At 42.0% G+C, this 15,658-nt stretch overlaps 1 protein-coding gene across 4 annotated transcripts in view; it reads left to right on the top strand.

Moving 5' to 3' along the window:
• Positions 1-15,658, top strand: part of REXO5 (RNA exonuclease 5) — a 32,799-nt gene that overhangs the window by 7,987 nt on the left and 9,154 nt on the right. For 3 of the 4 annotated variants that reach the window (XM_077827926.1, XM_077827928.1, XM_077827929.1), the window contains 10 exons: positions 2,114-2,235; positions 6,835-6,961; positions 8,327-8,414; positions 10,183-10,332; positions 10,548-10,636; positions 11,532-11,647; positions 12,301-12,439; positions 13,207-13,301; positions 14,697-14,799; positions 15,484-15,620. In XM_077827926.1, coding sequence (XP_077684052.1) covers positions 2,114-2,235; positions 6,835-6,961; positions 8,327-8,414; positions 10,183-10,332; positions 10,548-10,636; positions 11,532-11,647; positions 12,301-12,439; positions 13,207-13,301; positions 14,697-14,799; positions 15,484-15,620 — 1,166 coding nt within the window. The remainder of the gene's footprint in view (positions 1-2,113; positions 2,236-6,834; positions 6,962-8,326; positions 8,415-10,182; positions 10,333-10,547; positions 10,637-11,531; positions 11,648-12,300; positions 12,440-13,206; positions 13,302-14,696; positions 14,800-15,483; positions 15,621-15,658) is intronic. The other variant, XM_077827930.1, reaches the window with a different exon arrangement.

The raw sequence follows: 15,658 nt of genomic DNA, 5'->3' as shown, positions 1-15,658 counted from the left end.
TTTTTGAAGAGGGTTGAGGGTTTGTTTTGTAGAATGATGAAACGATAGCTGTAGGTGGCTGGCTATTTGAAATGATTATTTTAATGCTGATGAGATTTTATTGTATTACTAATTTCTTGTTAGGGCACCTAGAGCCTTGTATAGGCATTTTATTAGTAGCAGTACTAAGAATTAACTATAATAATAATAATAAAGTATATGTTGTATATTAGTTGTAGCTGTAATAATAAATTTGGTTCCTGCTGCAAAAACCTGAAACCTTGAATCTCCACTTTAAAATCTTCTGCTAGAAAATACTAATGTTTTAAAGAAAGTTTCATAAAAATAAACATGATCCACACTGAACAACTACATGCTTCCTAAAGAAAAGTACGTCTTAGAGCAACGTTGCATCAGATTACATTAGTAAATTTACATCTGCTGGAACATAACACAAGGTCATATGACGCAAGTCAGCCCAAAGCAATAATGGCACAATACATTAGCTACCTGAGTTAAAATTAGTCTGATGTCTACTCTGGGGAAATTATAAGCATATCAAACATGCGAGCTGACTCTTATTTGCACCTGATTAGAGACTGAAGTGTCTAAATACTGCTAGTTGCCAGGTAGACTTTGTTAACGGACACTGCTGCTGGACTATTTTGTAGATCTTTCATTAGGGTTCATTAAAAGTGTCATTACATATTTGTCCAACCTCGCATGATAGATGAGAAACTATTATTATGAGTCGTAGTGTTTAAGAATAACCTTAGTAAAAATACTTGGACCTAAAAAAATTGGGACCTTCTTTTAGACTTTTTTTATCTGATTTTAAATGACTTCGATATGTACACTAGCTCAATTTTATATTAGCAGATCATTAAATACAATTTAACAAAGGGCGTGTTAATGTAATGAGAGAAGCCTTAAAGGTACCTACATTTTGCCACATGGCATTTTGTGTCATGACTCATAAGGTCATGACTATCAATCAGAATGTGTCAGAATTGCATCCACGATATAGGGTAAGGGAAATATTTTCAGTGTGTGGAATAACGCTATATATGATGAAAAAAGGCCCCATCCTGCAAGGTGCTGATCTCTCCCTCAACTCCCACTGAAGTGAGTGTGAGTTGAGGGGACTCAGCTCCTTGCAGGAGTCTCACAGTGCCTCCTATATTTGGATCTATATGCTCTTTCTATTTTCCTTGTCCTGTGAGTGTGTGTGGCAGAGTTCTCCATACTTTCAATAGGCATTCAAGGCATGATCATTGCTCACCACACTATTCCATAGCTACTTTTCTCCTCTATATAGTATAGTTCCATGGCCCCCTTTTGTTTTAACAATTGCAGCCATGGCACCTTTCCCTTACCAGCATATAATGTAGAATATTTTATAAAATTGCAATGGATCATGCAATCTCCATTGCAACTGGTTGTATTGCCTATGAAGGTTGCCAAAACTTTTTTATTTTGCTCCCTTCTAGCAAAGTAGGAGACATATGCAGGCTCCATAAACTGCTAAACTGAATTGTGTGTGTTGAGTTCTTCATTCTGACTCGAATAAAGTGATCTCTGTGACTTTTCCTGCTGCTGTTTTCCTTTGATTGTGCTGTTTTTTCTGCAAGTAAACAGCAAACCCATCTGCCCAGAACAGATAGGATAGTGTGAACTGAATAGAAAGGTTTAAAGAAGTAAAGCTGCATGAAAGGCCAGATTTAGCCCTGGTTTACATGGGCACAACTCCACTGATGGCAATGGGAGATGTGTAGGGAGGGCAGAATACCATAGCTGAGTTAACTTAGACTGTGAGCTCTGTTGACCAAGGAAAGTTTCTTTATTGTATATTTGTCCAGAGCTAGACAGATGAGTCTCTGACTGGGGCACCTAAGCTTCTGTAACTAGTAATTAATAATAATAATATCATGTGATCCGAAAGAAGAATGTTGCCTAATGATTTAGGGAAACCTAGCTATAGGAAATAATGTTTTAAATGTTCTTGGTCCTAACACCCCAATAGCATTAAGATGCCCTTTTGCAATACAATCCCCTTCATTTTGCTACTGAACCCCTACATTATTTACTTAGTAGGGCATGTAAATGGTTCTTTGCTTGCACTTACTTTTTGTAGGAGAAGAAATCCCGCTTGTCAGCTGGGTTGTTTGGTGAGGATTGTGAAATCAGACATGAACAGGTGTATGAGTTCCTAAAGTACGCAGCTTTGGGAAAACGTCACAATGCAACTCAACCCAGGTATAGTATATGTTTATATTCTGGACACAATCACATCCCATGCTACTGTACATATGCTAACCTACTTAAAGGCACATAAGTATTGTTTTTAAATATCCTCTGATTATTTTTGCAACATTGTCACCATATCAGCCACCTGTTATATAGATGAGTCATAGCTAGATTTTGATTGTGTACTCATTTTGATGAACATGTAAATGAGGCAGGTTATGGAGATGAATACTATCATAGAATCATAGAATATCAGGGTTGGAAGGGACCTCAGGAGGTCATCTAATCCAACCCCCTGCTCAAAGCAGGACCAATCCCCAACTAAATCATCCCAGCCAGGGCTCTGTCAAGCCTGACCTTAAAAACCTCTAAGGAAGGAGATTCTACCACCTCCCTAGGTAACGCATTCCAGTGTTTCACCACCCTCCTAGAGAATAAGTTTTCCTAATATCCAACCTAAACCTCCCACACTGCAACTTGAGACCATTACTCCTTGTCCTGTCCTCTTCTACCACTGAGAATAGTCTAGAACCATCCTCTTTGGAACCACCTCTCAGGTAGTTGAAAGCAGCTATCAAATCCCCCCTCATTCTTCTCTTCTGCAGACTAAACAATCCCAGTTCCCTCAGCCTCTTCTCATAAGTCATGTGTTCCAGACCCCTAATCATTTTTGTTGCCCTTCGCTGGACTCTCTCCAATTTATCCACATCCTTCTTGTAGTGTGGGGCCCAAAACTAGACACAGTACTCCAGATGAGGCCTCACCAACGTCGAATAGAGGGGAACGATCACGTCCCTCGATCTGCTGGCTATACCCCTACTTATACATCCCAAAATGCCATTGGCCTTCTTGGCAACAAGGGCACACTGTTGACTCATATCCAGCTTCTCGTCCACTGTCACCCCTAGGTCCTTTTCCACAGAACTGCTGCCTAGCCATTCGTTCCCTAGTCTGTAGCGGTGCATTGGGTTCTTCTGTCCTAAGTGCAGGACCCTGCACTTATCCTTGTTGAACCTCATCAGATTTCTTTTGGCCCAATCCTCCAATTTGTCTAGGTCCCTCTGTATCCTATCCTGCCCTCCAGCGTATCTACCACTCCTCCTAGTTTAGTATCATCCGCAAATTTGCTGAGAGTGCAATCCACACCATCCTCCAGATCATTTATGAAGATATTGAACAAAACCGGCCCCAGGACTGACCTTTGGGGCACTCCACTTGATACCGGCTGCCAACTAGACATGGAGCCATTGATCACTACCCGTTGAGCCCGACAATCTAGCCAACTTTCTACCCACCTTATAGTGCATTCATCCAGCCCATACTTCTTTAACTTGCTCACAAGAATACTGTTGGAGACCATGTCAATAGCTTTGCTAAAGTCAAGAAACAATACATCCACTGCTTTCCCTTCATCCACAGAGCCAGTAATCTCATCATAGAAGGCGATTAGATTAGTCAGGCATGACCTTCCCTTGGTGAATCCATGCTGACTGTTCTTGATCACTTTCCTCTCGTGTAAGTGCTTCAGGATTGATTCCTTGAGGACCTGCTCCATGATTTTTCCGGGCACTGAGGTGAGACTGACTGGCCTGTAGTTCCCAGGATCCTCCTTCTTCCCTTTTTTAAAGATTGGCACTACATTAGCCTTTTTCCAGTCATCCGGGACTTCCCCTGTTCGCCATGAGTTTTCAGAGATAATGGCCAATGGCTCTGCAATCACAGCCGCCAATTCCTTTAGCACTCTCCAATGCAACGCGTCCGGCCCCATGGACTTGTGCACGTCCAGCTTTTCTAAATAGTCCCTAACCACTTCTTTTTCCACAGAGGGCTGGCCACCTACTCCCCATGCTGTGATGCCCAGCGCAGCAGTCTGGGAGCTGACCTTGTTCGTGAAGACGGAGGCAAAAAAGGCATTGAGTACATTAGCTTTTTCCACATCCTCTGTCACTAGGTTGCCTCCCTCATTCAGTAAGGGGCCCATACTTTCCTTGGCTTTCTTCTTGTTGCCAACATATCTGAAGAACCCCTTCTTGTTACTCTTAACATCTCTTGCTAGCTGCAGCTCCAGGTGTGATTTGGCCCTCCTGATTTCATTCCTACATGCCCGAGCAATATTTTTATACTCTTCCCTGGTCATTTGTCCAATCTTCCACTTCTTGTAAGCTTCTTTTTTATATTTAAGATCCGCAAGGATTTCACTGGTAAGCCAAGCTGGTCGCCTGCCATATTTACTATTCTTTCGACACATGGGGATGGTTTGTCCTTGTAACCTCAATAGGGATTCCTTGAAATACAGCCAGCTCTCCTGGACTCCTTTCCCCTTCATGTTATTCCCCCAGGGGATCCTACCCATCAGTTCCCTGAGGGAGTCGAAGTCTGCTTTCCTGAAGTCCAGGGTCCATATTCTGCTGCTTACCTTTTTTCCCTGTGTCAGGATCCTGAACTCAACCAACTCATGGTCACTGCCTCCCAGATTCCCATCCACTTTTGCTTCCCCCATTAATTCTTCCCGGTTTGTGAGCAGCAGGTCAAGAAAAGCTGTCCCCCAGTTGGCTCCTCTAGCATTTGCACCAGGAAATTGTCCCCTACATTTTCCAAAAACTTCCTGGATTGTCTATGCACCGCTGTAGTGCTCTCCCAGCAGATATCAGGAAGATTAAAGTCGCCCATGAGAACCAGGGCGTGTGATCTAGTAGCTTCTGCAAGTTGCCGGAAGAAAGCCTCATCCCCCTGATCCGGTGGTCTATAGCAGACTCCCACCACTACATCACCCTTGTTGCTCACGCTTCTAAACTCAATCCAGAGACACTCAGGTTTTTCTGCAGTTTCATACCGGAGCTCTGAGCAATCATACTGCTCCCTTACATACAGTACTACTCCCCCACCTTTTCTGCCCCGCCTGTCCTTCCTGAACAGTTTATAACCATCCATGACAGTACTCCAGTCATGTGAGTTATCCCACCAAGTCTCTGTTATTCCAATCACGTCATAATTCCTTGACATCACCAGGACCTCCAGTTCTCCCTGCTTGTTTCCAAGGCTTTGTGCATTTGTATATAGGCACTTGAGATAACCTGCTGATCGCCCCTCATTCTCAGTATGAGGTAGGAGCCCTCCCCTCACAGACGTTCCTGCCTGTGCTTCCTCCCGGTATCCCGCTTTCCCACTTACCTCAGGGATTTGGTCTCCTTCCCCCTGTGAACCTAGTTTAAAGCCCTCTTCACTAGGTTAGCCAGCCTGCTCGCAAAGATGCTCTTCCCTCTCTTCGTTAGGTGGAGCCCGTCTCTGCCCAGCACTCCTCCTTCATGGAACACCATCCCATGGTCAAAGAATCCAAAGCCTTCTCTGCGATACCACCTGCGTAGCCATTCGTTGACTTCCACGATTCGACGATCCCTACCCCAACCTTTTCCTTCCACGGGGAGGATGGATGAGAACACCACTTGCGCCTCAAAACTCCTTTATCCTTCTTCCCAGAGCCACGTAGTCCGCAGTGATCCGCTCAAGGTCATTCTTGGCAGTATCATTGGTGCCCACGTGGAGAAGCAGGAAGGGGTAGCGATCCGAGGGCTTGATGAGTCTCGGCAGTCTCTCAGTCACATCGCAAATCTTAGCCCCTGGCAAGCAGCAGACTTCTGTGTTTTCCCGGTCAGGGCGGCAGATAGATGACTCAGTCCCCCTGAGGAGAGAGTTCCCAACCACCACCACCCGCCTCCTTCTCTTGGGAGTGGTGGTCGTGGAACCCCCAACTTCAGGACAGCGCATCTCATGCCTTCCAACCAGCGGAGTCTCCTTCTGCTTTCTCCCCCCAGATGTATCATCTGGTCCACTCTCCGCAATGGTACCTGTGGAGAGAACATGAAAACGGTTACTTACCTGTGTCCGCATTGCTGTACCCGGACATTCCCCCTTCTTCTTCTGGAGGTCACATATTGCCGAGCTTGCTCACTGGCCTCTTGGCTCCGCTGTGCAACCTGCTCTAAATCTTTAGAGCTTTGTGCCCGTAGAAGCATATCCTGAGTTTTATCCAGAAAATCCTCAGATTCTCATATGCAATGCAGGGTCGATATCTGTAGCTCCAGACCTTCGATCTTCTCTTCCAATATGGATACTAGCTTGCGCTTTGTACAGACAAAGTCGCTTCTGTCCTGTGGAAGAAAGACAAACATGGCACATGCAGTGCAGGTCACAATAGCTGAACCCCCCCCTTCCATATCACCTTCCTACTATGAGCTTCCTCAGAGAAGTTGGCAAGATGTAAGCCTCACTGGGCTCACTCCAAGCGAACTCCCAGGCAAACTCCTGCTGTGTGCTGCTCTGCTGTTCCCCACTGCTCAGCTGGTTCGCGGAGCTCTGGGTATTTTTAAACAGCCAGGCTTCCCTCAAACAAACAAACAAACAGACAGCCCCAAAAGCTCAGAGCTCTATCTTCCCCATTTACATTGTTTACATGATGATGTGCTTATATGGACCAATATGTAAGATAAAGGGCTAGATTCTGTTCTTACTGAAGTCAGTGGGAGCTTTACTTACTTGGGAACAGAACTGGTCCTATGTTTGTTTAATTTTAAAGTATTGATAACTGTATTGCTTTGTTTTCTAATGTAGCTGGTGCCGTATTTATCACCAAAGACACCTGGCTAAGGTTGTGGTTATTGTTCTGCAGGAAGTGAGCCAGCTCTATTTCTACAAGTTCTATTTGCAGTTCAAACATCTCAGAAGGGCATTTCAACATGTAAGTCCACAAACTGTGTTTCTACCAAGTAAGCTTTTTCAGCCAACAATACCCCAGTGGTTTAACTGCTACAGTGAAATTATTCTCCTCCCAATGGGAAGTGGACATCTCTGAATCCCAAGGGGCAATATGAGAGAATCCCTCCCTTCTTACCTGCTGTTAGCCCAGGATAAAGGACCAAGCTCTGATGTTAGAAGCAGAGTGATTAAAGATTTCCAGTTTTTGAAGTAATAAAATGTGAAATAAAATACCTCAACAGTTCCACACTACATGTATAATATTTTTGTATCTTCAAGAGGGTGAGGATGTTATAAATAAATATATCTCAATAGACTTAGGACTTGTTCTCAGCGGGTATCAGTTGGCAGAGGTTCACCAGCTAATGATCTAGTCCTTAGTGTTTGCAGACCATGCTGTGTTTTATGGTAAGAATTCCTCTTGTTCCTTGAAGAGATTATTGCTGGGGCAGAATGTAGTAAAGTTCTTTTAATTTGCCCAGCTACATTTAATCCCCTTTATATATCTTATTTATTTTAACAGTGTGCTTTGAATCAGTAAAATCTTAGGAAATTCTCCCTTAGCTACAGCAAACATATGTTTCTAATTTAGAGCAGTTTCCTAACTTTTCAGGAACAAGGAACTATCAGTTCTGCTTCTGCCAATGAGATGCTGCATTGAGCCTGATTGCCTCTGGAAAGTCAAGGCTATAATATGATAATTGAGTAGCTACAAGAGAGTCCTGTATTATTCAGCTAAATCATTGTGAATCATTTCCCTTGAAAATGTATTGTTCTCTATAAATGATGGGAGAAGTAATAAGTGAATAATGAGAAGCAGTATTCCTCGGCAGTAGAGAGAAAGGGGTGGTCCAGCTGGAACGGAGGTGGAAGCTTGTGACAGGAAGATAGGGTGCAATCAGGCAGCTGCAAAGCTAATCATGATAATATTTTTGTAATAAAGGTCACTTTAGTTTTCACAGCTGCTTGTGGCTTAACTCTTACTGCTGTAACAATTAACAGCATTTTACTTAAGAATATAGTCTGCAGATTGTGAATTTATGGAGCATCATGTAATGAACAGTTTCTCAAGAAGTTAGTTGCAAATCATACTCACTTTAACACAAAAAATTGCATTGAATTTTTTCAATGTCCCCTGAGGACACCGCTGTCTCTAACTTAAGTTAGTCTTGTATACTTACCCTCCTTTGACTTCAGTGGAATTACACTAGTGGCAAATTTGGCATGGGGGAAGATAAAGTGTCAGAATTTCCATAGTAGTAGGAGTACTGAATTTAATTTTGAAATATTTTACTTTTGTTTGTGCAGCAAAGTCCTTTAACATGTTTTCTTTTCTGTTCGTTAACAGAGATTCAGTTTACCACCTACTTCAGCCAATTTTATAGCTAGTGTGTGTGGAGAAGGAATAAATATGAAACATCAGAACAGCATGCAAGGTACCTCACTTTTCACTGTCATTTTCAACAGTTGTTTACCCATTTCAGAGGATGTTTTGAGTCTGTTTGTATCACATGCAATCAATTTTAAACTAAATATAATTTATGCAGGATTACAAGATGCAACGAATCACTGGTTTAACTCTGAAATAAATGACTAACTAATTTCTATTAGTCTGTTTTGCTTATTACCAAAAGTAAATGTGAAGGAAGTTTACAACAACAAAATTGTAAAAGGGATAATAAAGATGCAAATTTTTCTCTTATGAAACTGTTGCAAGCATTTATACTATCATTCTAAAATGTAGTTAATAAGAGAAACAGATCTCTGAAATAGATTCAGGCTCGTTAAGTATTCATTTCTTGACTTCCGCATTAGTCTCAGTAATAATTCTTTGTTATGCTGAACAGTGAACTAGATAAACTACAGTGTGTTGACAGCTGGCTTCTCATTATTTACATCCCTTATGATCTTAATTGTAATTTTAGGGATCAGTCTTGCATACTCAAAACTCCACTTAGTCAGTGGAAATTCTCAGTGCAAAGAATACTGAATCAGGCCCTTAATGGATGAATTAGCAAGTTTTACTTTATAATGTATGAATAGGTAAAGTTTTCTAAAATTTGGACAATAAGCTGCAGTCAGAGATTGGGGTTTCAGATAAGTTTTTACTGAAGTTATGCTTCTTTATGTGACTTCAAACATAACGGTAGAAAGGCTTGTTTAGTCTGGTGATCTGGGAACTGGACGGGGCGTCAGGAGACCTAGGTTCAGTTCCTAATTTACAGGCTTCCTCTGTGACGTCAGGCAAGTCGTTTACCCTAACCTGTGCCTCCATTTCCTTTAAAAGGGGGCAAATACTGCCTTATTTTCCAGGGGCATTGTGTGGATAAAATCCATTCTGTTTGTGAGCTCAGGTACTATGACGATAGATAAAAAATAACTTGGATAGTTCAACAAACACTGTAACAAACACCTTTGTTAGAACTTGTATTTTCCTAGTGTAACACTTACCCTTAGTATCACCTAGTACAGTGGTCCCCAAACTGTGGGGTGAACCTCCTTATGGGGGTGTAGAGGAACTTGTCGGGGGCCAGCCCCCACCGGGGTTGGGAAGGGACCACCATGCTTCCAGCCTCACTCCTCCCCAAAACTTGTTCATCCCCTCAGTCCTGTTCTGCCTCCAGGCCCTGCTCTGCCCTCACTCCCTCTCCAACCCCAGACCAGCTCCAGCCCCAGTTGCAGCTCCACTCTACCCCTTGCCTGGCCCCGCCCTCATTCCTTCTCTGTCTCTAGCCCCAGCTTCACCTTCAGCACAAGCTCTGCTGCTGAGGAAGCCTTGGCTATGCACTAAGAGGGTGGGAGGGGCACTGAAACAGTTTGAGCCCCACTGACTTAGTGGAAAGATCTCTTTCTGCTTGCTTTGAGGAGTTAATAGCAACAATTTCTCACAGATAAGATGAAATTTTAAATAATTATAATATTTAGCATGTATCAAAGCAGGGCAGAATCATTATCACTATGTTACAGATGATAAACTGATGCAGAGATAGATGAAGCGACTTGCCTAAGGTTACCTAGCAAGTTAGTGTCAGAGCCATGAATAGAACCCAGGTCATCTGAGTCCCAGGCCAGTGCTCTGACCGCTAGTCAACTCTGCCACCCTTCAAAGTGAAATGTGCATGTTAATTACAGTAGTTTATACGTGATAAAGAAATACTGTATGAACTTGTTGGCAGCTTTTAAAAGTGCAATTTCTTATTATAGGTTCAGCTTCTGCCTATAGTGGACACATTCCTAAGAACTCAGACCTGCAAAAAGACCCTATCATTGAGAAATATGGCGAGGAAAAGCATGGTCTGACCAGCTATATTCTAACCTTGGAAGAGATGAGAAAATATGATTATCCTTTAGAAGGTCAGGCCACATACATTTTGGTTAAAATCCCAGCCTAATACACTTAAATAAATCAATAAATCCCATTGGTTTTCACTGGGAGTTTTAGTTGCACAAGGAGTGGAGGCTCTTTACCAAAGTCATCTCAAACTTTCATTCTCCTCATCTGTACCTGATGAGTTACATAAGACAGATTTCTTCTTCTTCTTCTCAGATCTCTTTATTTTTCTTTCTAGGATCCCCTGGGTGTGGGAATTATGTCCACACACAATGTGAGAGCCCGAGAACAGACAGCAGTCCCCTCTTTGGGCTGGATTGTGAAATGGTATAAAAATATTTCTTGTCTTAAAGAAGGCTAGGAAATGAGTTGTACAACCTCCACTGGCTCCAAAAATAAAGCCAGCCACCCTCTGCATGTTCGAGAGCATTTCTATCCAAAAAACACAGTTGTAAAGACACCAGCTGCCCATCTACATCAGCAATTCTTCTGCATGAGGGCGGCTTCCCCAGTGAGAGAGAGCTCAAAAAAAATACAGCATAGCCAAGTCGTATGCGTTAAATGCCCCCAGCACAGCACTCAGCTCCACAGTGGTTCCCCACATACCAGACAGGACAGACGGATCCACTGCTAAGCAGACTGTCCCTTTCCCTGCAGAGTGGACATGAGGAGGATCATGGGGGCTGCTGCAGCCTTTGCACACTAGAGACAGGGAAGGGGGAGGATTCCTTCTCCCTATGCGTCTCCCCAATGCCAACACAGTTGTTCAGGCTCTGTGCCACGCTGAGGATTGTCCCTTCATGCACTTTGGTTCTTGAAGAAGAGCCTCGTTTTGGCATTACCTGCGCCCTTTTTAAATAGGTGGGCCCATCTCTTGCTTTAGCACTTGGCAGAGCAGTTGCAAAATACAGTCAGTTGTGGCAATCTGGGTGTAAAGTACTAAGTTATTCTGTATGATCAGTTCTTCCTCCTAAAGATTAACTGTGTGTTACACTTTCATGTGCACCTGCTACATTTGTAATGAGCGTCAAAAATTAATCAGAACTGTCTGCACTATTAAAAACTAGTAATAGATGGTAAATCTTCCAGGTTAGTAACTTTTTTAACGGTGATAGCAATTAAAATTTGTATTGCAATAATTAACTGGTATTCTTGAGACAACTGATTGGCAATAAACCCAGTGCTGATTTCTGATCTGACTTTTTATTTTTATGTCTACTAGTGCCTCACTGAGAAGGGGAATGAAGTAACTCGAGTCTCATTGGTGGATGCAGAGGGTCAGTGTATCATGGATGAGCTTATAAAACCTGAAACCCAGATACTGAACTACTTCACCAGGTATCCAGCATATAAACTTCTTCCATGCTTCTCCTGTAAAACTGAGAGCCATTCAGACTGAGTCTGATCCATGTGGCCTTTCAAGAATGTCTGCTGCACGTAGCTTTCTGCACTGTTCCAAGAAAAGCCTGGATTACAGATTAATGATCCAGCACAGGTTACCCTTTTACTGTCCGGTACAGGTTACTCTTTTACTGCTAGTTATAGAAGACATGGTGTAGTAAGAGCATGAGATAGCAATCCAGGCCTCTGCTCTATAAAATAAGTATTTCATTTCACTGACTTTCAGGGGTACCAAGAGCCGAGTTGTGTGGAACTTTCATAATGAAACCAGGCAAAATTTAAGCTACATTTCTTCCCCAAAATTTTAAGATTGGGCCCAATTTCACGCTTTTGCACATCTGGAAAATCCCTTCTGCTACTTTCAGCAGCCTTCCTTCTCCCAACAGGCCCCAGAACGTTCCCTTACCAGTTTAATAAATCACCTGTACTATGTCCTCTTTACACCAGAATAATATACACAGGAAGCCACAGTTACAATTCTGACATGGTCACATTTGTAATCTATGTATTTTATGTGTCTTGCTTGAAATGATCTCTAGTAAATGAAATTGCTAATATGTTGGTTTATATTTGCCATTTTTCTTTTGAAGATACTCAGGAATCACAAGGAAGATTCTTCTTCCAGTGAAAACAAAACTTCCAGAGGTTCAGGACAAACTAAAGAAATTGCTTCCCTGTGATGCGGTATTAGTGGGTCACTCTTTAAATGCTGACCTCCACGCTTTACAAGTGAGCATGCTCTTATGAGGATTTTCCCCAGCCATGTTGGACCTGTTTTGTCTGGTGCTTTTCATACTTGAAGACAAAATAATTCTAGTTTAGAGCTGTAATCACTTATTTACCAGGCTTTTGTTAAGATGGCATAAGGGTGTAAAAATACATGTTTAAAATATGAGGACTTCTAAAAAAACACAAAAGTCAAGAGGTAAGAAAGCTGTAAAAGTCTTCACCAGCAGCCTTAACTCTATATCTTCCTTTCCCTTCAGTCATTGCTGGGTACACCTAATTGTGTTGTGGTAAAGACAGATCTTTCATATGATAAATTTAAACGACCATAACCTATCATCCTACAACTCAAGAGCATAATCTGTGCCCATTTTTCCAGTTTTTGTTAAGTAGAGGGGGATTTTAGACCCGTCTTGTGGTAATGTGTAGGGTATTTTGTTGAGCACCTATGGCCTGTATGTACATGATGAACGTGCAAAAAGTTGACCTCTTTTTATGTCTGGAATCTGGGCCAATAGTCAGAGAGTCCGTGGGGAAACAATTGGGGAACCCAGCCCCTAGGAGGATTTATCTCCGCATTTGCGACCCCTTCTCCTTGTATTTCACCACAATTCTTCCTTATCCCCCAGGGAAAATAAGAAGCTATCACAGGGTTGAGAATGGGCTAATAGTGGAAAGCCCATCACAGTGTTAACTGTGGAGTTACTACCACAATTCCATAATACTGATGTTCTTTACTCATATTATTGATGACGTTCTCTCTTCTCCAGATGATACATCCCAGCGTTATTGACACCTCATTGCTTTTTGCCAGACACAAAGGTCGACGGTTCAAGCTAAAATTCTTAGCAAAAGCTGTTCTAGGGTAAGGTTTTGTTTTTGTTTTGTTTTTTAAACTGTATTGTCATAGTTTACGCCAACGGATAACCAGTACTACTATGTAATATTTTACCAATCATAATTATTACACCAAGAGCATGAGTGTTTTTATCTAAAACTTAATATGTTTAGAAACTCAGATTATATAAATGTACACGAAATAACACGTAATGTGAATTAGAATAATAGTAGGTGATGTATGTATTCACAGTAAAGGTATGTCTACATTGCATACTCCTTATGGCGATGTGCTGAGTACAGACATTACAAGGCCCCCCAAGCACAGGTATAGATAGCAGTGTAGATGGTGAGGCACTGCTTAGCTGAGTTGAGTATACCGTACCCTACATGGCTCTCTACACACCCAAGCAGTGCCTGCTGCTATTTTAGCAGTGTAGTGACCCACTGCCTCTCTGCTGCTGGAGCCTCTCTTTGGTGTGGAGAAAGGCTCTGGCAGAGGGGAGGCAGCAGGGAAAGACCCAAGCAGGAGGAGGCAGTGGGGAAAGACTCCATGTTGCTCCCAGTGAGCGTGCAGTGTAGACTTACCTTAAGAGTCCTGCCCTGAAAATTAAACAGTTGAAGTGGGCATGACAAAGAAAGGATTACTATCTCCGTGTTACAGGTAGGAAATGGAGGCAGAGAGGTTAAGTGACTTCCCTAAATCATACAGTGACTATGTAGCACAGCTAGAATCGAACCCAGATCTCCTATCTCCCAGTCCAGTGCCGCAACTACAAGACTATGCTTCCTCTAATTCTGTTAATTGTGAGATGCTGAATCTTACATCTAAGAGGCCAGGGTACCCTTTTTCAACACTTCAGCGTGTCTAATTCACACAAATGACTAGGAGACTTATTTCAAATTAGCAAGAAAGTGAACACAGAAAGTCAGGGTAATGTTTCAGAAAGAGTGCTTTGACAAGTTTATTTTGAGTTATTAATGATATTCCATAGTGTGCCAGCAAACATTCTATAGTATGTTTTGTAGACATAATATATTCTTTACTAGTAATGGTTTGGTGAGATGGGAGGAGAGACTGCTGTACTACATGCAAATGATGAGATGGGGAAACTAGCAGAGTTGAAGATAAAGATAGCTAAGGTGTGTCAAAGCACAGTATAGCCCAAGGCATCTATGAAATCTTTTAAAAGTTGTAAGTAATATTGAACATTGCAGAAATTCTTTATCTATTTCAATGGCTTTTGGAACATTTCAGAAGAACACGGATTCAAAGATACTTGAAATACAGCAGTCTTTGAGCACAGGGATAAATATACCACCTGAAAAGAACAAACTACGGGGCTTCTGAAAGACGAGGTACTATATCATTTAGGGTGTGAAAACTGATAACCTTTCTGTATGTTTTACTTTGACATTTTAGGAAGGAAATTCAAAGTGAAAATAAAGTTGGTCATGATCCAACAGAAGATGCTGAAGCTGCACTTGAATTGCTTCAGTACTTTATTGACCAGGGACCCAGAAAAGTATGTAACTTTGTAGGATATTAATGTATTTTCATTAGTTTTTATTAAAAAAAAAAAACTTTAAAATCTCAATATATATAGTTTGTAGCCCTCCTAAAGAAAAAAAAATAAGTTGATTGTTTCATGGTTTCTTTTTATTAGAATAATTGTGCACTTGGGCCCTGACCCAGGAAGATAATTATACTTTAAGCATGCAAGCATCCTATTGACTTTAGTGGGACCATTGATGTGCTTAGAGTCAGGCACACGTTAAAGTGCTTTTCTGAATCAGGACTGCTATCATCATCTCTGGGGGTGGCATTCCCCACTTGTGGAGTGTACAAGGATTTGGACACTTTATTAGTCTTGGTAGAAATTGGCTGATCTTCAGGAATGCTCCAAAATATATCCTGGTTGTTTTATTTTAATCCCTCCAGTCTCTCCATTATGCTCATGTTACTGGTCTTTTCCCTGTTTTCAATATTACCCATCTTGGTTCCAGTTCTTTTTTTATGCCTTTTGCTGATTTAAGGCACGTGTACACTTTCACAGTTGCAGTGGATTGGCTCTTATGCACAACTTTATCTCCCCAAACCTTGGCTTCCAATTCTAAATCAGAGAGGACTTTATGGAGACACATTGCTGGTTTGATGCCCATGAATGCAGTGTGCTTGAAAAGGAATTAGTGTGTTTTTGTCTTTCTAGGTAGTAGAACTAAATTTGGAGATGGTGCTGTCAGCCCCAAATCTGATTGAGTCGTCACAGCAAAAATCTGCATTACAACTGCAACAGAATGGAGTCCAGAAGCATTCAAGTGAACCTCCAAGCATACCCAAACCATGGTAGGAGGACTTCCCAATGCAGACACAGCCATAATGTT

Source organism: Eretmochelys imbricata, chromosome 10 (assembly GCF_965152235.1).
Source record: "Eretmochelys imbricata isolate rEreImb1 chromosome 10, rEreImb1.hap1, whole genome shotgun sequence".
In the NCBI taxonomy this organism is placed as follows: domain Eukaryota; kingdom Metazoa; phylum Chordata; order Testudines; family Cheloniidae; genus Eretmochelys; species Eretmochelys imbricata.
This window is presented reverse-complemented; position numbering and strand designations above follow the sequence as displayed.